This window comes from Lindgomyces ingoldianus (genome assembly GCF_010093535.1).
Source record: "Lindgomyces ingoldianus strain ATCC 200398 unplaced genomic scaffold BDR25scaffold_10, whole genome shotgun sequence".
Classification (NCBI taxonomy): domain Eukaryota; kingdom Fungi; phylum Ascomycota; class Dothideomycetes; order Pleosporales; family Lindgomycetaceae; genus Lindgomyces; species Lindgomyces ingoldianus.
Genome location: NW_022985171.1, coordinates 1,407,307 through 1,432,031, shown reverse-complemented (window position 1 = coordinate 1,432,031; position 24,725 = coordinate 1,407,307). Strand labels below are relative to the sequence as shown.

Sequence of the window (24,725 nt, the reverse complement as noted above, 5' to 3'; positions counted from 1 at the left end):
AGACATACAACTATGATTGCCACAAAGTGGTGTTCGTTGTTGGGATATCTTTGTTTTTAGCTTCGATAAGCAAGCAGACAGAGCTGTACAGCGCGAAGAGAGAGCTACTCCGGACTAGGACAGTGACAACCTAAGCGTTTTTTTAGCTGTCTTCATTTGTAGATCTACTGTGTACTCTTCCTCCATCTTTTCATCCTTCACTCAACTCTCTGCCTGGGATTGCTTCTCTGTCGAGAGCGGCCGCTCCATTGAGCACGCCTTCTCTTATCCCGTCCACCTACATCGCATTGCAGGTCTTTCAGCTTCCAATCGCACACACCCCCCCGACTCTGCAAGGAGCTTTAGCTTCAGACAGGCACATATGTCTGATCCGATCCCTGTCCTAACTCCAGGGATAGAACCTACGAGTGGCGAATCCCACAGTCCTCCATCATCCCTTCCTTCGAATCCAAATTGGGGAGCCAAAGCGGCCAATATGTCGAATAGCGAGTGGAATAATACAGAGGCGAATACGCTCCCGGAAAAGGTGGAAGAGATGGCGTTGAAAGAGGAGTTGCCGAAGAGGACGGAGAGGAAGAGGATTGTGGTTGTTGGGTTGGGGATGGTGGGGATTGCGTTTATGTAAGCTGGCCGTTTGCATTTTCTTAGAAATTTTGGGTCTTTTTGCTGACTTCAGGATAGTGAGAAACTCATGAAGTTGGATGTTAAGAGGAGAGAATATGATATCGTGGTGATTGGCGAGGAACCACATTTGGCGTATAATCGCGTCGGATTGACGAGTTTCTTCCAACATCGAGAAGTCGAGAATTTATATTTGAATCCGAGAGAATGGGTGAGTTCTTCTGAAACAATCTTCAAATTTGATCTAGGAAGAAGGGGATTGACAAGGTGGCAGTACTCCTCGATGCCCGAAGGCTCCCTAAACTACCATCTCAACACCTTAGTCACTGAAATCTACGCGGAAGACAAAGTTGTAAAAACCTCGGCTGGGGACACTGTCCCCTACGATATCCTCGTTCTGGCCACAGGGTCCGACGCAGTGCTCCCAAGGCACACCCCCGGCCACGATGCTAAAGGTGTTTTCGTATATCGCACAATCGACGATCTGGAAAAGCTCATCGACTTTGCGAGCATGAGGAAGGGTACGACGGGTGCGGTTGTTGGAGGTGGTTTGCTAGGTCTTGAAGCTGCTAAAGCGATGATGGATCTAGAAGATTTTGGTCAGGTCAAGCTAATTGAGAGAAACCGGTGGGTGCTTTCGAGACAATTAGACGGTGATGCAGGCGGGATGGTTGTGGAACAAGTTCGAGCACTCGGTTTGGACGTCCTCCTCAGCAAGCGCGTTGGAAAGATCTTGACGGATGAGAATAACTCTGTAAAAGGCGTAGTATTTGAAGACGGTGAGCAAATGGACTGCTCGTGCATCTGCTTTGCGGTAAGGATAGGTTCTTAATTTGCGTAGGAGTGGGCACTGACATCGATAGATTGGTATCAAAGCTCGAGACGAGCTTGCACGGAAAGCCGGAATCAAGTGCGCGGATCGAGGAGGTGGTATCGTAGTTTCCCCTGACCTCTCAACCTCCACCCCTGATATCTACGCCATTGGGGAGTGTGCAAGTTGGGAAAACCAAACCTTTGGTCTTATTGCCCCTGGTATTGAAATGGCAGATGTGCTCGCATTCAATCTCACCCAAGCGAAAGCTCACTCCCCACGGAAATTCAAACGACCGGATCTCAGCACGAAACTAAAGCTCCTTGGCGTTGAGGTCGCTAGTTTTGGAGACTTCTTCGCGGATCGAGATGGACCGAAAAATATGCCTGGCCGACGACAAGCTGCAAAGAAAGAAGGTTCAGAAGGAACCCAAGATAAGGTGAGAAGACTCACTGATGGTCCATCCCCGCCCCCCGTCAAGGCTTTGACATACAAGGATCCATTCCAGCAGGTTTACAAGAAGTATCTTTTCACGATGGATGGGAAGTATCTGCTCGGTGGAATGATGATTGGTGATACGAAGGACTATGTCAAGTTGGTACCAATGGTCAAGAATCAGAAGCAGCTGGAGATCCCACCGAGTGAGCTCATCGTTGGTGCGAGTAAGGGCGAAGATGATGGGGATGATCTGTGAGTTTCCTTCCCCTTACCGTCTATGGAGTGACTATTAACGAGCTTGTAGTGACGACGACACTCAAATTTGTTCATGTCATAATGTTACGAAAGGTGACGTAGTCAAGAATGTTAAAGATGGAACCTGCAAGAGCATTGGCGACGTCAAGTCGTGTACGAAAGCTGGGACCGGATGCGGTGGCTGTATGCCTCTAGTCCAAACCATATTCAACAAAACTATGGCATCGATGGGCCAAGAAGTCAAGAATCATCTATGTCCACATTTTGAATACTCTCGCGCGGATCTCTACAACATTATCAGTGTCAAGGGCTTGAAAGAATTTTCAAATGTTATGAAGGAGTGCGGAAAAGAGCCGGAGTCGACTGGCTGTGAGGCTTGTAAGCCAGCTATTGGATCCATAATCTCCTCCCTATTCAACAAGCACCTGCTCGACGAACCGCGAAGAGGTCTTCAGGACACGAACGATAGATTTCTGGCCAACATCCAGCGAAACGGTACTTTCTCAGTCATTCCTCGAATGGCGGGGGGAGAGATTACACCCGATAAGCTTATCATCATTGGAACTGTTGCAAAGAAATACAATCTCTATACCAAAATTACTGGCGGACAGCGTATTGATATGTTTGGTGCGAGGAAACAGGATCTTCTTCCCATATGGGAAGCACTGATTGACGGTGGCATGGAATCTGGCTATGCATATGCAAAGTCTCTTCGAACAGTCAAATCCTGCGTGGGCACAACCTGGTGCAGATTTGGGATTGGCGACAGTGTCGGTATGGCTGTCCGACTTGAAGAGCGCTATAAGTCTATTCGAGCGCCTCACAAGATCAAAGGAGGTGTATCAGGTTGTGTCCGTGAATGTGCTGAGGCACAGAACAAGGATTTCGGTTTGATTGCTACTGAGAAAGGGTTCAACATCTTCGTTGGTGGCAATGGAGGAGCGAAACCTAGGCATTCAGAACTCCTGGCGAAGGATGTGCCTCCGGACGATGTCGTTCCTATCCTCGACCGCTACCTCTCCCTCTATATCCGAACAGCCGATAAGTTACAACGAACAGCTCGATGGATTGAGAACTTGCCAGGTGGCATCAAGTATCTCCAAGAAGTCATCTTGGAAGATAAGCTCGGAATCTGCGCGGAGCTTGAGAAGCAAATGGAGCAACTAGTCGACTCCTACTTCTGCGAATGGACCGAAGTCGTTAAGAATCCTGCCCGTAGAGCCCTCTTCTCTCAATTCGCAAACACTAACGAGAATATCAACGACACTATCGAGCCAACCAAGGAACGTGGCCAGGAGCGTCCATCATACTGGCCTAAGGACTCCGCGACCGAGGACTTCCGAGGCCACAAATGGAGTGAGCTCTCATGGCAGCCGCTAGTCAAAGCGCAAGAGTTCCAAGATACTTCCACTGGAGACTCTAAAGCAGTCAAACGAGGTGATACCCAGCTAGCTATCTTCAAGGTTCGTGGGAAATGGTACTGTACACAGCAAATGTGCCCACATAAGCGCGCTTTTGTCCTCTCAGATGGCCTTATTGGCGACGATATCGCGAACAACAAGCTCTGGGTCTCATGTCCTTACCACAAGCGCAACTACGAACTCGGAGGCGAAAATGCGGGACGGTGCGCTAACGACGAGAGCGTTAATATCGCCGTGTTCCCGGTTGAGGCGAGAGAGGATGGCTGGGTGTACGTCAAATTGCCGTCGGTCGAGGAGCTTGATTCAGTGCTTGGGACCGAGAAATGGAAGATCAAGAAGAGTGAATCGGAGGATCCGTTTGAGGCTCTGGATAAGAAATTAAAGGCCATACAAGGAAAGGGAAGGAAGGGTGTAATGATCAGTCAGCTTGAGGACGGAATAGGAGAAAATCGGAAGGCAAGCATGATAGTAGCTGGGGGTGAGAGGGGCGCTGGAGGTTTAGATTGGTGAGACGAGTAGTGAGTGTAATGTAAGAATGACATTTAAAAAGGAGGGCTTGGGCTGTTATGTCGGCCTTGGGGCCTCTTTTCTGCGAAATACCTTGTACCTATCACATCATTAATAGACTGCTGACTTACATATTAGGGACACCGTCAGTGTGACCCTCTACAAACACTACGTACTGTTGATTGCTCATATGAGGCGGACCAGTCTTCACGCTTAGCCTTGAAACGTTGGCATTAGGGACAGATAACTCTGCTAGGCAGACTAGCAATCACTCATTTCTTAGCATGGCTGAGGATCACGTGGTGCTAGCTTGCTTTATCCTTGGTAGGAAGCTGAACTACTGTCCCCTCTTCTAATTCAATTTGCATGCGCACTAATTTTAAACACCGAACTTCTCCTTTCACTCTAGCCCTCGGTGCCAAACAGGCAATCGTCTTGCTTCTTTCGTGTTTCTTCTCCGGAGAGCACAGCGTCCAGCGTCTAGCCTTAGAAAGCACACTTGAGCAGTTTACTCACTGACTGGTTACACTGCTTGTGAGCAAGCCGCGGTTGAACACCAGGCCTGCGTTACGAGCAACAAGATATCAAAAGACACAATCATACATTGTGACACGCTATGATCGCCTTCTCAAACATGCACAATTGCTTGTCGAGTTTCCAGCCTTAGAACCGCCCAGTTTGACTGCGCCTAGTTTGCCCCAGCCCCTAATTTTCTTGCAGATGTGTTCGATCACAGCCTGAGTCTGCATATTGTGTATTTGGTCGTTGTTTTGTTGGCGCACCACAAAAGTAGGCTGAGCATCTCTTATCTCGAACTCATCTCATAGTTTTGACACCATAGGTCTTCTTCTGGGCCTTTACCATGCGGCTTCGAGACGAGGATCGATGATCGACCCAGTCAGCTCTAAGCATAGACTACAAGGTAACTCTCCTCGAGCGACTGCGGAAAGCTACTGTAGCTGCCAAGTGAGACGGATCGGGATGCCCCAGTGAGCATACACTACCACAGCAACTGCATGCCTCATCTGAATGAGCGGTGAGCTCCGAGCGGAGTTTATGACAACTCGATCACTCACTGGCTGAAAGGGGTGGGATAGAACGCGTGAGTATTCTCCTTGTCAGCCTCTCAGGTGCGCTTGTTTGCTGTTCGGCAGATTGACAGCGTTCAGTGACCCTTGCTCAGATCTAGTCACACCCCAACAACAAACAAGAACTCGATACGACATGGGGACCTGCTGCTGGGTTATGTCTTGTTTGGTTTATAATGTCCGTGCTGTCATGACAGCAGATATATAGCGGAAAGCGAGTTCTCCCTCGTCCTCGGACCCCTCCCGTCTTCCGTCTCCTCGACCTAAGGGTCGATTATTTTGGATCTAGGATCAACCTTCTCAGCTGGTCTTCTTTATACCATCGAAATACATCAATTGCGTTGAGGACATCCTTGACCTACTCTAACTAACATGGCGTTTATGCCTTTCGACCACTTTGACGCCTTTCCAGATGGATTGGTAACACCGCTCGACGCTCTCGGAGCAAACTATTTCGACGAACTTATCCCAGTCATAACCGACCAAGGGACCCTCTACGTTAACTTCCTTGCAATACAACATTGCCTGCCCAGGATTGCACGCAAAGTCGAGTATCGGGGTGAAGTCGACGCAAGAGCGGTCGCTGGTGAAGTCTCCCGCAAGAGCAGGGGTATGATTCCCCACCAACTTTCCATGCTTGCCGTTCGAAGAGTCTTCTTTTTACTTGAACGCTATGACACGGCTTTTGAAAGCTTCAAGGCCGGATTGATCAAGGAGCTGTTTGACTGCATGATGAGGGACATCGAGCAGCCAGTCCGTGACGGCGGTTTGACGCATTGTCGTCGGCGATTCACAGCTTTTAGTCTGCTGGCTGGTTACGCCAAATCGCAGCATATTGCCGCTGCACTGGTCAATTTCTTCTGCACCAACAATATTCACGTCATGAGACACGAGCGTACCCACAACCTCGGAGATTGGGTCATAGCCATCGAATCGCTTCGCCATCTCGTTCACCATAGCGATATTTCCATGTGCGTACAACATCTTTACGCCAAAAGAGAGAAGGTCATGTACCATGTCTCACAATGTCACAATCCTGGGAGACACAGGATCCTCCGACTCTTAGATGACATATTCAACCAGTCATCCGACTATGGCATGTACGATGACTTCCGGGGCCGAACCCCGAATCGTCGAATGTGGAAGCACGGGCTCCCAAGATTTAACAGTGCACCTCATTATCTCACCTCCTCTCATTATTCCGGACAGGAACTTCTTCTGGCGCCATCCGTGTACGACCCAATGGAATTACCCCTTACTTCTCCCCACATGGGAATGCCTGTTATGGAGGGCGACATCATCGACGACCTCGTTGCACGACAAGGTATGTTGGAGGACGAGGTAACAAGAATACAGCTCCAGATGCACTACGGAATGCCTATGTAATCCGCACATTCTTTGCAGTACTGCTTTTTTTCGTTTTAGTCTGCAGGTTATCTATGGTTTTATCATGCTTTAGCGATTTCGAAAGTTTTGCATCGGGGGGGATTTACTATACACGTTCAATGATCTATTGATAGGAGGCCGTTGGGTTTCGAAATTTGTCTATGTAGATTATTTGGGTGTGTGGTGGAGTGCAGTGGAATGGAGGGGAGGGGAGCAGGGTTGTGAGTGGTGTTTATAAGGGATATCGCTTTACTCTGGAAAGATCTTGAAGGGAGGTGATTTTCATATGGGTAATAGTAGGCAAGTCAGGTGTTCTTGGAATCCATAGTCATGACTACGACGATACCGAAGGATTGGATGAGTTTGCCCAGACTCACCCATCAAGATAATATCTTTGGGTAAACACTTTTCGGTCCAACCAATATTTCGATGGAGTGATGATCGGAAGATCGCCTGCCTGCTCAGCCTGGCCTGGATCTAAAAGCCCATGCACATAATACTCAACGCTAATCCCGTCAAAAAGGGCGTGCAACCCTCGGTAAAGCTTCCTTCGCAAACGCCGCCGCCTAGCATTCCAACCCACATACGCAAAATATGGATACACAAGAAGTAAAACATGAAGAACAACCGTTCGCTCTCTTCCAGAATCTCCCAACCGTCTTCCAGTCTAAACACATTTCCCCTCTCACCGCAGAAAATGCAACACTAGCCAACAAAATAGAAAGAAGCATACTACGCCTGTCCAAAAAATCCACTTATCCTGTCTCGCCCTCCTTTCTACCATCCTAATCGTATCCCCACTCACCCCCAGGGTATTCGCCACACTATATAGCCTCCTCTGCGTGCCCTTCAACATCTCTCTCTGCTGTCCCAAATCCCCCAATACGGCACGCCCGCGGTCCAGGAACTCGTCAAGTTGCGCGCCCGTCTGCGACAGAAAGTTTTGTTCGCGGAAGGCATGCGATTCGCGGTTGTAGTCTTGTGGAGAGGCGCCAAGGGCGGTGCCAGCGTACGAAGAGGATGAAGGGTTGGGGCGGTATGGAGAGTTGGGATTTTGGGTAGAGGCGGACGTGGAGGCGGCAAAGAGGGGGTTGGTGTGCGTGGAAGAGGAGGGATTGGCGTAGGGGTTTTCGGGCGTAGAGGCGTGGTGTGGACGACGGCCGAGGAGTTCGGTGCGGGCGGCTGTTGTTTGCTATACATCTATTTGTTAGTATGTCCGTATCTAGCTGTTGGCATTGGCATATATGCATAGCCAATGGGGAAGAGGTAGGGAAAGAGGGACAACCATACCATCTCATCATTCAGCCCTTTTATCCTCTGAAACTGCTCTCGGTAGTCCCCTAGCTCCTGTCTAAACCCTTTTAATCTCTCAAACGCCTTCTCCTGCTTCGTAGCAATAGGCTCCTGTTTCGCAAGCTTCGCATAGTCGTCAATTGTCCGCGAAAACGAGGTTAGGGACGCGTTGATCTGGCCCTGGAGCGCGGGGGAAGGTGATGACGAATCGGCGAAGAGGTCGAGGTCTTTGCGGATAGATATGCTTTGTCGGAGGGCGGAGTTGAAGAGGGCGTTCTGTGGGGACAGGGATTAGCAAGGGAGGGAGAAGGACGTGGAGGGTCCATGCCATTGTGGAAGGGGTGCGGAGGAATTGCCGGGTGTGGCCAGCCTTGGTAGAGGCTCCGTGGGGCTGGACTTGGTGTCGCGGAGTTATAGTGAGCTTTGAAGAGCTTGCAGAAGTTATTCTTTGGTGTTGCGCGGGATGTTAGGCGCCAACTCTTTTCTGGACACTTTGCATCATTCATGGAAGTACATCACGAAGCTCAAGCCAAGCCACGCTAACCCCGGACAGGTTAAGGCCATAGCCCTCATTCCAGGCTTGGTGATATGAGCCTTTGTGATAATAGTGCCCAGATCAATTCAAGTCAATCTTCTCATGATTCAAGCTCGGTTCTCGCACAAAGTGTCGAGCGTTCCCTGTGTTTTACAGGGGCACAATTACTATGTATGTACAGTACCTATCCCACCATCTTTCATCCTTCCATTGTGGCCACACCAAAGCAGGTAGGGTGAATGACTCGCTGGCATCCAAACATTATCAACATTACTTAATAAACAGCTGTCCACCACGTCTTGCTAGTCACTTCCACTATTCTCCTGCCATTGTAACTTCTTTGTTTCCACCTCACTCGTCTTCGCCAAACACCCTCCCCTCCCCCAGACAGCTGTTTCACTCGACCCTTGAACTCCCGAACCCCTACCGGCCGATGGCAGCGTCTTGCCCTAGTCTCAGGCCTAAGCTGAGAGAGAAGAATCCGCCCCAATACAAAGTCTGCAGAGTAATGAACTAAAACAAACATATGCTGGCCTGGAAGCTGAGAACATCGCTATATACATACAGACCACTAGCAGCTCTATCAAGGCCGACTCGGGAATGCTCATAGGTTGAAATTTATCCGCAGAACGCCGATGCAAGAGATGCTTGAGAGAGAGAAAGAAGAAAGGGGGTATTATTAAATCCTCGTTCGCGTGTAGCGCTGCGAGACGGAAGGAGAGATGATGTACTAACGCCATGAACGGTAAGCCCTAAAGCGTAGCGTTTCCAAGAGAAAAGTCGTCTAAAGAACCAAATCAAAAACCAGAGAGAGGAGGAGAAGTCTGTAATTAAGGTCGTTTCTTGACGCTGCCATCCGGATCCATTGTTTCTAGCATCGTGCTGAGTCTTTGAACGGATAATGAGGAGAAGTCGAAATGGATTGCAACAAACCAGACACAAAGTATGTTGGCAAGTTGGTGAAGCACGTACGCGTAGGTGACACCGTAGATGGCAGCGTATCCGGCGATAGCGAAGAGAAAAAGGCTGGTAAAGAGGCGGAAGCGGGATTGAACCCGTGGGATCATGCGGCCAGTACTGAGCGTTTCAACAAGGAGTATGAAGGGCATGATAGACAGGATGTTATGGTGCGACGAGAAGGGGGTAAGCCAATGCACAGCCAGATTTCGTATCCAAACCACCAGTACGGGTAGGTTGATGGGGAGGATCCAAATCATGAGGATGAGGATAGAGTGGGCGTAGTTGTAGAAATTGTAGTTTGTATCGAGGGGCTATATGCTCTTAGCAACGATATCGTAGGAGAGACCAAGTACTCACCGAATCCCTGACCAGTTTGTAGCCACGCACACAAGTCGCTATCTGCACGATGCAAAGTACCATGTACGCAAAATGGTAGGGTATCACTGTCGATACTAGAGACAGAAGAATGCAGGTCGTGATGACGCGCTGTCGGGTCGAGGTGACAGCAAAGGTTGTCGGGGTTCTCCTGCCATCCTCAGAGCGAAGGGAGGTTGAGTGTATGGCCGAGTAGAGCATGGTGAGAGCATAGGTCAGGCAGAGTGCAATGTAATTCACCACAGCGCAGGTTCCCACACACATCAATCCGAAGAGCGGGACTAGGAACCAGAAGAAGGCATCGTCGGATCCAAGAAGAAGCTCGTGATTGGTGTTGCCGAACGGATTCGAGGCGTTGCCCATTCCACCACTGAAAAGCCAGTGTTGGGCGGATTTAGAGGTCCGGTGATGCGCACCTGCCAAAGAAATTGACAAGAACGTTAACGCAGCGAAGGCGAAGGGTAGCGAAGAGCGCAAGCACTCGTTGAAGCCCTCAGAGAAACTCATGAAGATGGCGGTTTCATCGTATACTCTGAACTGTTGTCGTAGGACAAGAGCAACAACAAGCAGAGGAAAAGCGGCAAAGACAAGACGATAGCGCATCCACAGCTTGCCCATGCTGCCAAGCACGTCAATTTTCAAAGATATGTCCATGGCGCTATCGCAGGTTGGATCTGTCCAGATCTGCAATGACAATCCATTTCCCGAGCCCTTGGCCAGGAAAGGAGGAGGCATGTAAGGCGCAATCCCATGCAAGTTAATGTTGGCATCCTTGACGTTAACAAAGAATTTGGACTCGTAAACCTCTGTAATGTACTGTCGAAGAAGAGGTGCAAATAGCTCTCCCATGTCGCAGGTTTGTTTACCAATATGGAACTTATAAGCTAGGAGACTTGAGTGCAGGGCTGAAAGTTTGATGTCTAGCACCATCGGGCGCCGCGCTGGAAGTCTAATGCTAAGACCAGTAGTCAAGAGACGTTGCAGACCCATGTTGATATCGATGACTGATTGGGACGGAGCATTAAAATCCGCCACAACCCAGCCAGTGCTGTGCTCGCCTGCCTTATCGACCACAGCCACAAATTGATGCTCGGCAAGATCTTCGAGGTCATACTGCAGGTACGAGAACGGCTGCTCGTCTGTCTTGAAAGGTTGACTCGAATGGCGGGTGGAGGCTGGAAGCGTGATCACGTCGTCGGCGGCATTCTTACAGGCGAGCCGTGTTGATCCGGAACTATCGCCAGAGAGGTCCATATTCATTGAGAAGAGGGCTGCTGATTGTCCAGCCTGTAGCGGGAAGACACTGCAGAAGAGGACCTCGAGCTTTCCATACTCGCCAGGCGAATCCAGCCGCTCATTGGAGAGTAAAGTAAACTTTCTCCCCTCTGGTGCTCCTTGTGGTGGGACTGGAAGAAGGTAGGCCTTTGGCTTCCTCTGCGCTTGCCCAAGGCTCCTTAGAATAAGTTTCTCACCCTGAGGGACGATTGCGTTCGAATTGTCTTCCAAAGTGAGGAGGGTTTTCGGTTCTATTGGAAATTGTGAGCAGGTTTCGTACAACGGAAACGTCCCGCATACCTTTGTGTGGCAGGGTCTTTTCTGAAATATCCTCAAGGCCAGTCAAAAACCATCGCTTGAATCCTCGCATACGTTCGGCGCGCGGAAGCGTCTGTGTTGGTCTTGAAACATCTATCACGTCGTACAGGGCGCGGACTATGCTCTTTCGAACCTGGTCACACCAGGTAATGGCCAGATGGTCCATGCCGGTCCAGACATTCGGAATAGAGGCAGTAAACACAGTGAAACCGTGTGTTTCAGGAACGAGCGACGCTAGGCTGGCGTAATCCGAGGGCACAACAGTGTCTAACCCTCCTCCAGCAATCGAAATCAGAGTGACATGCCAGAGGGGATTGTCGATGGCCCATTTCTGCGAATACGCGTGTCTCCAATAGTCGTTCACTTCTTTATATGTGCGCACAATATCTCCATCAAAGGACACCGGAGGTCGTGCGTGGGGGGCGGAGAGTGTAACTATTGTGTTGATAGAGTTTGATTGGTAGTTCGGCATTGTAAGCATCGTTCGGGCAACAATTCCTCCCATTGAATGCCCAACGATAATGACCGAGCTGGGGTCTGGTAGATCCGAGTCACGCAGGCAGCGGGACGGGGTGTGGTACAGAGAGAGGATGAAGGAGATGGCGTCGTTCAGGTACTCAGCCTGGTCTAACAATGTTTGTCCATGGAAGGCAGTAATATCCTCGTTGAAGTCCACCGAAAAGAAATCCAACGGTCTCTTTCCTGCCCTGCTCGCCCCAATGTCGTGTTGGATCACGTTGTGATAATGATATGCTGCTTCGGCGGCGAGGGGTCGGACCTGTTTGTAGCTTCCAGCGTTCCCGGGAATGAAAAGAACAGGGACGCCTTTGACCTGGGATGCTGTGAGCATAGATGATGCCTCAATTGGATGGATTGACGTACCCTGATATCCTCGTCTATGCCTCCCTCACGATACAGATACAGCGAGTATTTGCTCGCAAAGCGGGTATGCTCGGTATCAAAATCCGAAAATCTAGCAAATGCAGGCCGCATATATGACATTTCGCACCCTTTGGGATCCAATTGCCTAGTCATGAAGGACTGAAGCATGAGGAAGAGCACGCAAAAGGCGGCCAGCGTAGTGATCAGGGTCAGCAGCGAGCAGGCCCAGGGATTTCGCAAACGGGAGCGGCGCCTGCCATGGCACTCGACCATGCTGTCGGCGGTGATGTCTCTTGCGAGGCGAGTCACTGGGGGCTGCTGTCCCTTTTTCGAGGGCGGGGATGGTGCGGAGGCCATGGTGCTGTTGTTGTAGAGGTGGGTCTTGCTGGACGCTGGTCGCAGCACCGACGCATTGTCCTTCCGGCGGTCCTTTTTGTGTGATCCGTCTTTTATTATCTTATCGGCGGCTCTCCGCTTCTCCTTCAGCTTATCGCCATGCGGAGTGACAGTGAGGACAGCTTCGGGAGTCGAGGTGTCGTCCTCCGAGTTGGAGCCAGAAGACCTTCTCCTCATTTAATCCGCGGCGCTGAGCTAGCCGGCGCGCGCGAATGGTTCCTGCGAGTGTGGTATGGTCCAAAGCAGCTGCGAGGGCCGTGGATGACTTGCGGAGGAGATGGGGGCAGGAGGGAAGAGTGCTGGAGGGGAGGAGCGTCGCAAGCGCCAAGCAACGAACGAATGTGCAGACCTGATGGAGAAACGAGCGACTGATCAACGGCTTAGCCGGCTCGGAAGAGATATCTTGCAAACAGCGAGACGGCGGCGATACCACGAGGGCATGTAAGGAGAGGGGAGCAGAGCGCGCGGATGCCGTGTTGTGTGGGAGCGGTTCCTGATATTGAGGAGGCACCGCAGGAGCCGGGCGTGCAGCGCAAGGCGAGAGGTCCGGGATCTAGGAAGGAACGAGAGAGATGACGACGTCGCCGCGTTTTTGCCAGCAGTAGTCCGCTCCGCGAGTCGACGACTACTCCCAGCAAGGACAACAACAGCAACAGGACAGCAACAGCAACAGCAACACGATGCAGGCGAGGGTGTCCACGGGGGTCCTTCTGTCACGTCGCATTCGACACTCTTTCTTTCTATCTGAGGCTTTTCCGTTTCTTTTTGCCGCGTCAACGCTCTTCCTCCTGATTTTTTCCTCCCAAGCGGGACACCCAATAGATTTGCATGCGTTCGCTTAACTTCAGCCACAGATTGCCGTTCTCGTGCATCGTGCATCCACATTTTTATGAACGGCAAAGACCATGTCCGATGCCTCGTATTATCCTTGGCGGGCTCTGCAACGTCCTCTGGCATGCCATTTCCCACATTGCCATAGTCTCGGAGGGCTGAGCCTCTTCCGCCACCACTGTCAGGGTCGCCTATGCCATCGCCAGAAGGATTGCAGCTATCCGTCGCTGGAGGATGATGAAGGTCCGGCCAGTCACAGGTGACTGGAGGTGGAAGACCGTGTTGCGACCACATGCATCAATGCGGTATTCCGACATGCTGGCTTTGGCGCTTACACTAGCCACACATAGAGCGGATTTAGCACCAGAGCTTCTTGGAAGAAGCAAGATACAGAGCCCTCCTGTCTATCTCTCACTATGGGCCTTGTCAGGCCTGCATCAGAATTGATGATCATTGATGATCCTCACACAACGTTGATGAGGACGTCGAGGCTAGCCAGGCATCAGGGATCCAATCAATGGCTGGAGTGCTTGTGCCACTAATGTCACAGAATGTTCCGTTTTCAGAAGCTTCCGCGGGAGAAACATCGTGGTTCCGTCCATCTTCAGCCTTGTGACTCCTGAAACGCAAACTACCCTTGTCCACCATGACGGTGAGGTCATCGTGGCTTGAAGCTTCCGCCATTACCCCGCTCCCAAGAACCAAAACATTTAGCTTCAACGGGAGCTCACATCTCAACTGCCTTCGCTGACCACCAGAACAATAATGCGAAGAACACAAGCCTCTGCGAAACGTGTGACAAATTCAGATCCCGGCGTCGCGTCAGTCACCGTTGACCCTAGAAGATAGGTTAGGCTACCCATAAGCTCATACACGAGGTATTATGATCTCCACAACGAACAGAGCTCCGCTCTCTCATTACTAATGGATTTGCGGAGGAGCTCTACATATTTTCCAAAGTATCAGCGAAATAAGGCTATTCGGCATATGACGAAACATCACTGGAATGTCTCCGCCTCGAGTTTGCGGCAAAGGTAGTTTTGACAACCGATCGAGCCAGAGCCTAGGAAGATACTCGGCATGGCGCAGAACGCTGCTGGCCGCAACTGGCCATTCAATTGCCCCCACTGAGTTCCCCAAAGGACGGTCTTCTTCAGGATTTATGGAGATAACGCAAAGCCCTCGCGTGAGCACAAGTATACACCCTTTACACTTAAACCTGAAATTGAATAGGTAGGAGGCACGTAGATACATTCAAAATATCCATTAAGAAGAATGCGAGATTAGTGATCTCCTAGTTAGCTTACCAAAGTCTCAGATTTCTTTAGGAATTCAACTTACATGACACGTTCCGGTACTTTGCCAAGCAGCTCTTCGTTTGCTTCGCTGACTACACAAATGCAGTGAGTTGATTGTGGCTTACAGCTTCTCTCAACCTCAACCCAATCTCTTCGGTGAGTACTTGATTCTCTGATCCAACCACCATGAATGTTGCCTCTATCTGCGAAGTTTACGCCCGGTCAGGCAATCTCCGTTGCAGTCGCTGCCAACAGAGCCGCTCCTGCTCCCAGGCATCCCAGCGACGAGGCAGGTCAAAAGACAAGCTTCCCTGCCAAAACGCAGCTCTCTTCAGTCTTGGCAGCCCTCCCACCTCTGAAAACTCCTTATTACCTTTCGTTGAGCAGTCCTCCTCGATCCCGCCAAAAACGCTTCACACTTCACCTGACTCCAATTCAAAAGACACTATACCAACACCAATTTCTACTGACATGCGGGACCCTAGAATCGACTATGAGAATGTCTGAGACACTGAGCACAGTTCTATTACGGGCCAGCCTCTCCACCATACTGCTAGATTGGTGTTTCTAGACTGCTTTCTCAACGAAGGATTAGGTCGAATGAAGTTACTGGGAAGAGAATATACTAACTATTGGACTAAGAATATGGCTGGAGAGGCCTGATAGTTGCCCTCGTCATGACTTTAATATGGGGAATTTCCTACATGTGATGCACTTATTTAACAGATTTCATTCATGTCTCTAGTTGAGGGATTAACTGGGGGCGAATGCAAAGAGGAATGCCTCTAGACGATTTGGGGAATAGAAACATAAAAGGATTCATCCATCGCATGACATTCTTTCAAAATTTGCTGCTACTAAGTTTCAGAGTGGGGGATTACTAGCAGTAGCCCCAATCCAACGGCCGATGTTGGGATATCTGTAGATGTTTGCGAGGTGCGTCCAGACACTCCCAGGAGCTGAACAGTCTCATATGAAACTAATAGCGAGCGAGATCGTATTTTGGTGTATACGCCGCAGCTGACGACATGCCTCGTATCTCGGATCACAACTCCACATCTCTAATATTGCTGCCTTAAACCACCCCCCGCAAATCCCAACAAAAACAAACACAACTCCTCATCCCTCTTCCCAAAAATTCCCCCAATCCTGATCCCCATACAAAACATCCCCCGTCTTCAAATTCAATCCCCAGCCATGCCAACCCCAACCTCATCCTTTCCCCGATCCCACCACCTCGACAACCTCCGTACCTTCCTAACCACGCTCGTAATCCTCAGCCACGCCAGCATCTCCTACGGTGGCACCGGAACATGGATCTACATTTCCACTCTCCATACCCGGTACTCCAGCCTTCCCTTACTTGCCTTCAACATCCTTAACCAAACGTTCTTCATGGCCGTATTCTTCCTTCTCTCCGGATACTTTACCGCCCTGGCAGCCGCTAAGAAAGGAAGGGGAGAGTTCTTAAGAGAAAAGGTAAAGAGGCTAGGTATACCGATGGTGGTATATTCGCTTTTTGTGAATCCGGGGATTTGGGTGATGATGCAGGTGATGCTGGGGGAAGAGAGCAGGGAAGGGGGTTTGTGGAAGGGGTTTTGGAGGGAGGTTGGGAAGGTGAGGGGGGTTAGGGGGCCGGTTTGGTATTGTGGGTTATTGTTAGTTTTTGATGGAGTGTATGCAGTTGTCAGACGCCAGGATTTCGGTGCTATGAAAAGGAAGAGTAAGAAGATGACAGAGAAGAAAGATGATGGGGATGGGAAGAGGAGTGAGCGCCACAGCAACACTACAACTAAAGTCCTGAGACGGCCAGGCACCAAACCGCAAACCATATCCCCAATCCAAGTCTTCTTCGCTTTTACTGTAACATCCACGCTCTCTTTCCTAATCCGCATCTCCTATCCCCTCGGAACCCGCCTTAGGCCCCTAAACATTAACCCTGGCTACGTACCACAATACCTCCTTTTCTACACCACCGGCATACTCGCACACACACACTACAAAACCGGATTGTCCTCACTAATTCCCCGTCGCACTCGAATCACCCTCATCCTCGCTTTCCTCCTTATCACCATTTCCGGCCTCCTAAGCTTGAAATCCCAGATCTCTACAGAGCAGCAGAGAACCGGTACTCGTCCCCCTATCGCCACCATCCTCCCTTACTTCCGCGGCGGCTTCAACCACTTCTCCTCCATCTATTCGCTCTGGAATGAAGTCACAGGCATACTCATCACCTCCATCATCTTAAGTTTCTTCAAAAACTCCAAATACCTCAACCAGAAATGGACCTTTTGGGGGTTTGATGTAGCGAGATACAGTTATCCCGCGTTTCTGGTGCACGTAGTTGTACTAGTGTTTGTGCAGTGTGTGACGGATCAGTGGGTGATGGGGAATGCAGTTGTGAAAGCGGGGATTGTGGGTGCGGTTGCCGTCGTTGGGAGTTGGATGGCCGGGTGGGGGTTGGTGAGGGGGGTTGAGGGGACGGTAGGGAAAGGGTACGTGTGAAACGATACATAGTAGTGTGGGTATCAATATTCCATTGAATGAATCGAGCTGGGTATCAAATGTTTGTTCGCTCCTCAAGAACCTCTACCATAATAGCCATTCATCTCTAACAACACACCCAACCTCTCTAGACTATTCTCCTCGCTACTACCTCGCCCCTTTCCGTACCCTTTCTTGCCTACTAAGCCTTTGATCACGCTAATGTAGACTTTGATTTTACCGCGGAGTTTGGCGTAGAGGTCTTTCACGCTCTCTCTCCCCTCTTCGATTTCTCCTCGCTGGTTCTGGTTCTGCCATTTCGCAAAAAGGAGAATGTGGTCGAAGATCTCTTCAAGCAGCAGCATAACGCGTTTCTGTCGGCGCCGGAGAAGCAACGAGAACATAATGCCCTCGAGGCATTGTTCGTGTGCGGATTTCAGGGATTCTAAGCCTTCTTTTACGCGGGTGCCGAGTTCGCTGGCAGAATCTTCTTCTTGTAGCTGTGTCTCGACAGTCGTTATAAACGTCTCGAAGTTATGCCAATGCTCAGCGATGCCGGTCTGAAAGATATATGAAGAAATCGCCGTGATAAAGTGATGCGCTTCCATCCTGAAAAAGCGGGACTCGGTATCTGGGTACTGACGCGGGAGATGCGAGACCACGAACAGCATTCGCAAGAGTCTAAGCAGAAATTTGAAGATATCGTCGTACTTCTCGAGCGTGCGGTTCGTGATGATAAGGTTCAGTGGGCTTGGCGGAACATACTGCAAACGCAAGAAATCCAGAGCATAGAGGGAATCTGGATCCTTGCATTTCTCCATTTCCAGGTCCGTGAGTGTTCGGATGGCGAAGTTGAGTTGACCGGGGAGTTCGTCTTTCTCTGCTCTTGTGCGCACTTCACCACATGTTGTGGCTTGGGTGGAAAAATATAGTGCAGACTCGTAGTAGCTCTCGCTCAAGACGCCTGTTAGAGCAAGCCTCAGCTCCGAACTGGCAGGCGGCCAATCGCTCCTCGCACCAAGCTGGAGACCCATGTCTACGCCGCTGCGGATAATTCCATTGCGTCGAGCAGCAGTTTCGCGTTCCGGGTCGAAAAGCGCGGAGGCGAGACGAGAAGAGAAAACGCCGTCGCCGAGAAGATGGTATTGCCGTTGGAGGGAAAGATGTAAGCGAAGGCGGTGCGATCGGAAGAAGAGGCGGAGCGTCGTTGCGTTGACAAGTTTTGCTTGCGCAGCAAGGAGAGGATTGAAGGATAGCGTGGAAGTCAGAGATAAAGGGGGAGAGAAGGATGACAACCTTGAAGGCTCAGTGGTAGATCCGTCGGATACTATGTGTTCGATGAGGAGTTGGAGCTCATCTGGAAGGGTATCAGAAGAATGTTTGGGAGCTTGATCGAACAGTTGGACCATTTCTTCGATATATTTCGCGATATCTGTCGGGGTCGTGTTTTCTATGGAGGTGTTGGAAGCAGAACTAGCGTGGGGTTGTCGGGTGCCTTGTAATTCCCTCGCTGTTCCTCCACTAAAATCTTGGATGGCTCTCCGGAGATCTTCTTCATAGATTTTTGCCTTCGTAGAAACTGCCTCGATGTCTTCCCATGCGAACCTCCACTCCAATTGAGGAGGATGAATCCCAAATTTCTCCACGCAGGCCAGAGGATGCTCCGGATGATGCAGCTTCAAGAAGCGCAAGCTGTTGCCCGTTTCAAATATCACGTTACCGTCTTCCGGAGAAACGAACCGCGGCATCATCTCGGGATAATATGTGCATTCCGAAGAGGCATTCCCTTCAGGGCTGTCGTCAAAAACGAAAGCGCCTCTTCTTGTCACTGGCACGGTTTCGTCTTCTTTTCGAATTCCAATCCACTCGCCAATAATTTCCAAGCTAGGTGCTGCGACGCGGAGCAGGATCTGGGTTGCGAGTCGCCGGAGGTCTCTATCACCATCTTCAATCTCTAGTACGCGATGATGGATGATGGATGAAAGGTGCTCGTTGGTTTTGGCATGCTTTACAGCATCGACAAGGCGAGCAACATACACCAAAACCTCTCGAGACTTAGAAAAAAGCCGCTGGAGCTGGAGCAGGGACCGGATATTCTGCGAATGTCGCCCGAGGTGGTCCTCGAAAGTGGAGAGGATGGTTGAGACGCAGGTAGCAAGAGCGACCCGCGCAGGAATGGAAGTGGCAGATGCGAAGGTGCGCGCGACGAAGGAACGCAGGTAAAGAAAGGTATTTCCAGTCAATATGAATTGGTTTATGAGGCTTTGGGCGGACTCAAGACTAGTCCCCGATGCCCGTCCATCGTGAATGGCCGGGACAAATGTCCGCAGTTTTCGGTTGAAATTGAACAAGAGGGAAGAGCGACCAAGCCCCAAATTCCATAAAGAGTGTAGGAGAGTATCTCCCCGAAGAATCCGTCCGGTTACGGCATCCTCATTGTCATTGGTCTCCGATAGGAGCGCGGCATCATAGGCCTCGGGACCGGATTCAGAGATATACGGTGTGTAGCGCTCTTGATGCTTTTCATTCTCAAAGGCTTCCCAAGTAAAAAACTGAGAGTCCTTGTCCGCAGGGCCAAGTTCTATTGCGATTTCCCAAATATCATCCTCCGGCTCAGTTGGCGGGGCATCAGTGGAAAAGGAGGCCTGGTCAAGACTTTCTAGTTCTGGGAGGGGTCCGAACTCAAACGCGTCCAGGTCTGGCAGGCGCAAGTCGCGATCAAGTGGCTCCTTCGGGGCATAGGGGTGGTCGAACTTGATTGAGGGAACTGTCAGCTGGTCAACCACTGCTCGACGCGTGTTGCCCGCAAGACGCGACGAAACATACTGTCAAGCTGCAATGGCGCGAATAGCAAGGATTCGTATGAAGATGGATCTAAGAAGAGCCGAGAAGGCTTCCAGAGGCGATCCGTACTGAAAGTATCCGGTATGCAGTCATCGTGGTCCATTGTGTAGATGGGGTGCCATAGAGAGGGAGTGGGTTGGTGCAGGAGAGCCTCGGCACGGATGACGACCACGGCCTTACCTAGCACACCTCGTACTTGCAGGGCCTTGGGACCTCAACTACTTCACGAGAGACGATCCACCCACTGCTTTCCCACCTCGACGTGTTCTGGGTGTATCCCCTCCATTCGACATCTGTCTTATGAACCACGACTTTCCGAGCCTCACACCGCCGCAATGCCTCCACGGAAGAGGGCAAAGGCAAGCGCGGCCTCCACGCCTCTGGCCGAGACGCAGCCAAAGACTCCCCAAGACACAGGCGTCGCAGTGCAATCGCAGCAAGCTTCTCCGCAGAACGAGAATCTGCTCAATGACCCGTGGACCGATGAACAAGAGACGCAGCTCTTCAAGGGCATGATGAAATGGAAGCCCACAGGTAGGACCAGGACCTCTGTGGTCTTGACTGTAGCTAGTCTCGATCTAATCGGCACACTATAGGCCTGCACAAGCACTTCCGCATGATCTCAATACAAAACAACATGCGCTCCCACGGCTTCGTCACCCCGGACACCCCGCACACGCGCATCCCAGGCATCTGGCAGAAGCTCCATCAGCTCTACGACCTCAACGCTCTCGACGAGCGCGAATTCGCATATACCTTCCACAATCAGCCCGACCCGCTTGACCCCACAGAAGCCGCCAAACTGCCCCAGTTTGAGCTCCCCGAAGACGAGTTTGGCGGCCTAATGTGGGAGAGACGATTCCATGGCCCCGAATCCGTCGCATCCTCATCCCCACCCCTGGTCTCTGCCGATGAAGACAGAGCGCTGTATCACCCGGGGATCGGTCTTCTACATGATTTACCAGGAGGAGAAGGGCTCAAAGCGCGTCAAGCGGAGGCAGCAGAGAGTGCATCCGGCGCCACACCAACACCCAAGAACACAAAAGCCAGTACACGCGCAAGCCGAGCCGCGGCGGCGAAGAAGGGACAGGCTACCAAATTAGGGCAAGCTGCTAAGCACAGTAAGGCCCAATCTGCAGTCTCGGATTCCGCAGAAGACGAGGATGAAGATGATAACGAAGAGGAAGACACTGCCGAGTCCGAAGAAGAGACCGCTCCGAGCACGCGAAAAACGGGTCGGAGTGGTGGGCGAGCGAGACCGGCGCCGAGGAGGACGAGGAAGCGGTGATGGCCAGAAAACTAAAGGGACGGGCCATGTACAATATGTTGCTTTCTTAGGATACCCGGGGCCTTTTCCGTGTGAGTCCCAAGATTGATGTTAGTTACCGCGTTACAGCTTAGGCCTGGGCTACCTTCATTCGGGGCTATTAGGGATTGATTGATTGATTTGGTATCATGATTCTAAGAAGTTTCTCCGATTTTGCCCCTCAAGTAAGGTCTGTCATAGAATCCTCGGTTTCCCATCGTGTGGTTTTATTTCCTACTTGCATCCATCACCCCTTAGGCCTCCACGTCTTCCTCCATTTCTTTAGAATCTCAGCATCCTCCACGGCTTCCTTAAACAACCTCTCGAGAGTCAGTGAGCCTTTGAAGTCTCGGCAGACAAGGCGAAGATTGAGGATTGTTCGCACTGACGTGGGGTCGATGTTGTGCGGGTAGTATCTTGACAGGTCACAAGGACCCTTGTATTCGCGCACGTGTTGGAGGATTTGGTCGAAGATTTCTGGCGGGATGGTGTCCATTGAGAGTGACCATTGAGGGGTTAGCTAGATCCAGTGAAGGTTGTAGGCTTCCTAGATTAGAAGCCTTTAGGTCCACGTCTAGAATTTACCTTTCCGCCAGAGGTTGCAACTTAGAGCAAAACTTACAAACAGTTTTGTTTGGAGTCAACCAGGATAGAATCTGGTAGGTTTATACTCATACTGAGAGAGTTAATGTACCCGCAAATCCGGAGGGCGAGACGATTCGCTGGTGCCTGGGTTGGCAGAGGTTCCGTAATTGGCTCGATTGACGCCTTCATTTCCGCTAATTTGTGGCTTCGGTTGGGGTTGAAAACGGCTCTCAGCTTCAACCGCTTTCATTCCTCGCTCATCTTCATCTATCTCCCAAACCCATGTCCTCGTAGTAGCTACCATTCCAGGTGAATTGTAAGGTCACCTGTCACGGTATCTACCCGATCTTTTTAGTCTAATGCTGATACTGATGTTGATGCAGCATTAATTATAGAGAATGAAGACAGAACAAGTAAAAGATAGCCGTAGGATGAATCGGAACAAAAACAAACACTCCATGGATATGAACACGAACGTTCCGAGATACAAAGATCATTTTCTCATTTTCATTTTCTGCATGAATGATGATATTCATTTCTGAGTCAAGCATTTCCCCACCTTCTTGTTCCAGTAATCAGCTACAATCTAATCCTGTCGCCACTCACGATAACCAAGAAATGACGGCTGCCGAGCCGCTGGCCTTGTAGAAGCCGACAGCAATCTCAAATGAGGGTGAAGGGTTGTCAGGAACCATCTTTTCATCTAGCTGTTAAAGGCAACTCGCTATGTCTACCTGGAAGGCGTCCCGGTAACTCGTCTTCCGTCATGCATCGGCTATTGTCGAAGAGTGTCAATTTAAAAGCTCCTGTTCCTGCATTGGCTTTGGTTCACGTCCGCACTTGCCAGTTCTCCGCCATGCCATTGTCAATATTATCCTTCGGTCTACTACTAACGGCAGCATGTGCCAACCAGCTACTCCTACCGAAGGCATTACCACCCTCAGTCGCCGCCAATGCAAGCAGTTACACTGACTGCGCAAATGCAGCATGGCCTCCGTCTGGAGTAGGAGTCGAGTTAGTACCGCAAGCGCCCGACGATGAACTAAAAGCGATGCTCGCTGTGATCGACCCAGCCCGTATTGAAGCGACCATTAAGAAGCTGGTCTCGTTTGGAACAAGACATACTCTCTCAACCCAGACGGATCCAAAGCGTGGAATAGGCGCAGCAAGAGATTGGATAGCGTCCGAGATGCGAAAGTACGCGAATGAGTCAGAGGGAATGATGACCGTCACCGTGCCAGGATACACCCAGGGCGTTGCGTCCAGAATTCCATTTCCTGTAAAAATATCTAATGTCCTTGCAACAATCGAGGGCTCTTCAGATCCAGCAAGAGTGTATGTGATTACTGGCCATTATGATAGTCGAGTTACAGACGTCCTTGATTATACGTCCGATGCGCCTGGGGCGAATGACGATGCGAGCGGTACTGCTTGTAAGTCGGGCATTTATCTTGCATTCTGGAACCTGATATTAATATCTAGCAGTGGTAATGGAACTGGCGCGTATATTGGCCTCGAAGAAGCCAAAAGCCACCATCATTCTGGGAGCTGTAGCTGGGGAAGAGCAGAATCTGTACGGATCAACGTTTCTAGCCCAGACTCTCAAAAATTCGAGTACGAACGTCGAGGGAATGTTAAATAACGACATAGTTGGATCTTCAACTGGCGACCGAGGGCAGAAGGACCCCTTTACGATTCGCATCTTCTGTCAAGGCCCACCTTTAACGGAATCTGCCTCCGTCACTGCCACACGCCTGCAGATCGGAGGAGAAAACGATTCGCCTGCAAGAGAGTTAGGTCGATTCTCCAACGAAGTTGCCGCAAATGATGTCACTGGCATGAACATTGCCATCATCAACCGTCTGGATCGCTATCTGCGAGGTGGTGATCACTCATCATTCTTACAACAAGGCTATGCAGCCATTCGATACACCGAACCAAACGAAAACTTCAACCACCAACACCAAAACATCCGGATCGAGAATGGCACGCAATATGGAGACTTGATGGAGTTCGTGGACTTTGAATATACAGCCCGCGTAGCTAAAGTGAATCTTGCCACGCTATGGTCCCTTGCTAATGCACCTGGCCGCGTCCGAAACGTCACCGTCGATACCACCACCCTTGGCAACGATTCGAAGTTCAAATGGATTATGAGCAACGATACGGACTTAGCTGGGTACGAAGTGGTCTGGAGGCCAACAACTGCCCCTCTTTGGACGCATATGCTGTTTGTTGGCATGGCTAATACTGCCACGGTTTCTTTAAGCAAGGATAATATGATCTTTGGGATTCGGGCGGTGGGGAAGAATGGATATAAGTCTCCAGCAACCATGCCTTTCCCAAGTTAATTGAAGGAAACTTAATTTTAGGAGAGGGTTATTTCGGCTCGTTGGATCATACACGAATTATTGTATGTTCTCGCATACTACTAAAGATAAGCACTCTGTACTAGGTCGATAAGAAGCCTAATTTAACATTAGAGCCTAAGAACCTAAACAGGTTAGAATAGTATTAGGTTAGTAGTTATATACTAACGTACTTCATGGGCGAGTTGCTCACACACCCGAGTCGCTTACTTTTGCCAAGACCCCACTAAACCACCCTTCCTACACTAATGCATTCCCCACAACACTACTTAGACGCGCTAAAAGAATGTTAGATACAGCTTACGCTCTAAGCTTTTAAATAAGACATAAAACTCTTAAAGAAATGTGCTATAGCTATGTGTAGGGTCTTATAAAAGATAATAAATAACTATAGCGCTAGATAACCTTTATAAGCTAATTCTACAGCTAAATTATAAAGGCTAGGTA

The 24,725-nt window shown here is 50.3% G+C and overlaps 10 protein-coding genes across 10 annotated transcripts; 6 read left to right on the top strand and 4 right to left on the bottom strand.

The window, feature by feature from the left end:
• Positions 1-224: 224 nt before the first annotated feature.
• BDR25DRAFT_283631 (nitrite reductase) lies at positions 225-4,056 on the top strand (the record flags this gene model as incomplete). The annotated part of the gene is made up of 6 exons (XM_033688063.1): positions 225-621; positions 682-832; positions 896-1,435; positions 1,485-1,871; positions 1,914-2,122; positions 2,175-4,056. Exons 1-6 carry the CDS (start codon positions 362-364, stop codon positions 4,054-4,056), a joined length of 3,429 nt encoding a protein of 1,142 aa, XP_033549831.1. The 5' UTR covers positions 225-361.
• Positions 4,057-5,386: 1,330 nt separating this feature from the next.
• BDR25DRAFT_366224 (uncharacterized protein) lies at positions 5,387-6,869 on the top strand. Its single transcript, XM_033696943.1, has one exon. It carries the CDS (start codon positions 5,514-5,516, stop codon positions 6,525-6,527), a length of 1,014 nt encoding a protein of 337 aa, XP_033549830.1. The 5' UTR covers positions 5,387-5,513; the 3' UTR covers positions 6,528-6,869.
• Positions 6,870-6,970: 101 nt separating this feature from the next.
• Positions 6,971-8,292, bottom strand: BDR25DRAFT_258547 (vesicle transport V-SNARE protein). Its single transcript, XM_033686539.1, has 3 exons — positions 8,149-8,292; positions 7,818-8,096; positions 6,971-7,719 (listed from the first exon to the last, which is right to left on the bottom strand). Exons 1-3 carry the CDS (start codon positions 8,149-8,151, stop codon positions 7,213-7,215), a joined length of 789 nt encoding a protein of 262 aa, XP_033549829.1. The 5' UTR covers positions 8,152-8,292; the 3' UTR covers positions 6,971-7,212.
• An 893-nt stretch (positions 8,293-9,185) lies between these two features.
• On the bottom strand, positions 9,186-12,438 carry BDR25DRAFT_219352 (GPI inositol-deacylase-like protein; the record flags this gene model as incomplete). Its single annotated transcript, XM_033684962.1, has 4 exons — positions 9,186-9,626; positions 9,673-11,216; positions 11,266-12,115; positions 12,166-12,438. The coding sequence occupies 4 exons, from the start codon at positions 12,436-12,438 to the stop codon at positions 9,186-9,188; spliced, it is 3,108 nt and encodes a 1,035-aa protein (XP_033549828.1).
• A 1,722-nt stretch (positions 12,439-14,160) lies between these two features.
• Positions 14,161-15,266, top strand: BDR25DRAFT_13038 (uncharacterized protein). The gene is made up of 4 exons (XM_033683831.1): positions 14,161-14,270; positions 14,320-14,625; positions 14,818-14,846; positions 14,917-15,266. Exons 2-4 carry the CDS (start codon positions 14,399-14,401, stop codon positions 15,195-15,197), a joined length of 537 nt encoding a protein of 178 aa, XP_033549827.1. The 5' UTR covers positions 14,161-14,270; positions 14,320-14,398; the 3' UTR covers positions 15,198-15,266.
• A 409-nt stretch (positions 15,267-15,675) lies between these two features.
• Positions 15,676-17,389, top strand: BDR25DRAFT_13002 (uncharacterized protein). The gene is made up of 2 exons (XM_033683824.1): positions 15,676-17,256; positions 17,327-17,389. Exon 1 carries the CDS (start codon positions 15,888-15,890, stop codon positions 17,193-17,195), a length of 1,308 nt encoding a protein of 435 aa, XP_033549826.1. The 5' UTR covers positions 15,676-15,887; the 3' UTR covers positions 17,196-17,256; positions 17,327-17,389.
• Positions 17,270-20,133, bottom strand: BDR25DRAFT_333205 (uncharacterized protein; the record flags this gene model as incomplete). Its single annotated transcript, XM_033692812.1, has 2 exons — positions 20,001-20,133; positions 17,270-19,941 (listed from the first exon to the last, which is right to left on the bottom strand). The coding sequence occupies exons 1-2, from the start codon at positions 20,119-20,121 to the stop codon at positions 17,270-17,272; spliced, it is 2,793 nt and encodes a 930-aa protein (XP_033549825.1). The 5' UTR covers positions 20,122-20,133.
• Positions 20,134-20,255: 122 nt separating this feature from the next.
• BDR25DRAFT_302542 (CT20-domain-containing protein) lies at positions 20,256-21,767 on the top strand. Its single transcript, XM_033689819.1, has 2 exons — positions 20,256-20,552; positions 20,615-21,767. Exons 1-2 carry the CDS (start codon positions 20,354-20,356, stop codon positions 21,304-21,306), a joined length of 891 nt encoding a protein of 296 aa, XP_033549824.1. The 5' UTR covers positions 20,256-20,353; the 3' UTR covers positions 21,307-21,767.
• Positions 21,768-22,260: 493 nt separating this feature from the next.
• Positions 22,261-22,581, bottom strand: BDR25DRAFT_13029 (uncharacterized protein). The gene has a single exon (XM_033683830.1). It carries the CDS (start codon positions 22,458-22,460, stop codon positions 22,299-22,301), a length of 162 nt encoding a protein of 53 aa, XP_033549823.1. The 5' UTR covers positions 22,461-22,581; the 3' UTR covers positions 22,261-22,298.
• Positions 22,582-22,765: 184 nt separating this feature from the next.
• On the top strand, positions 22,766-24,260 carry BDR25DRAFT_219798 (putative zinc metalloprotease; the record flags this gene model as incomplete). Its single annotated transcript, XM_033684981.1, has 2 exons — positions 22,766-23,342; positions 23,395-24,260. The coding sequence occupies 2 exons, from the start codon at positions 22,766-22,768 to the stop codon at positions 24,258-24,260; spliced, it is 1,443 nt and encodes a 480-aa protein (XP_033549822.1).
• Between the last annotated feature and the right edge of the window lie 465 nt (positions 24,261-24,725).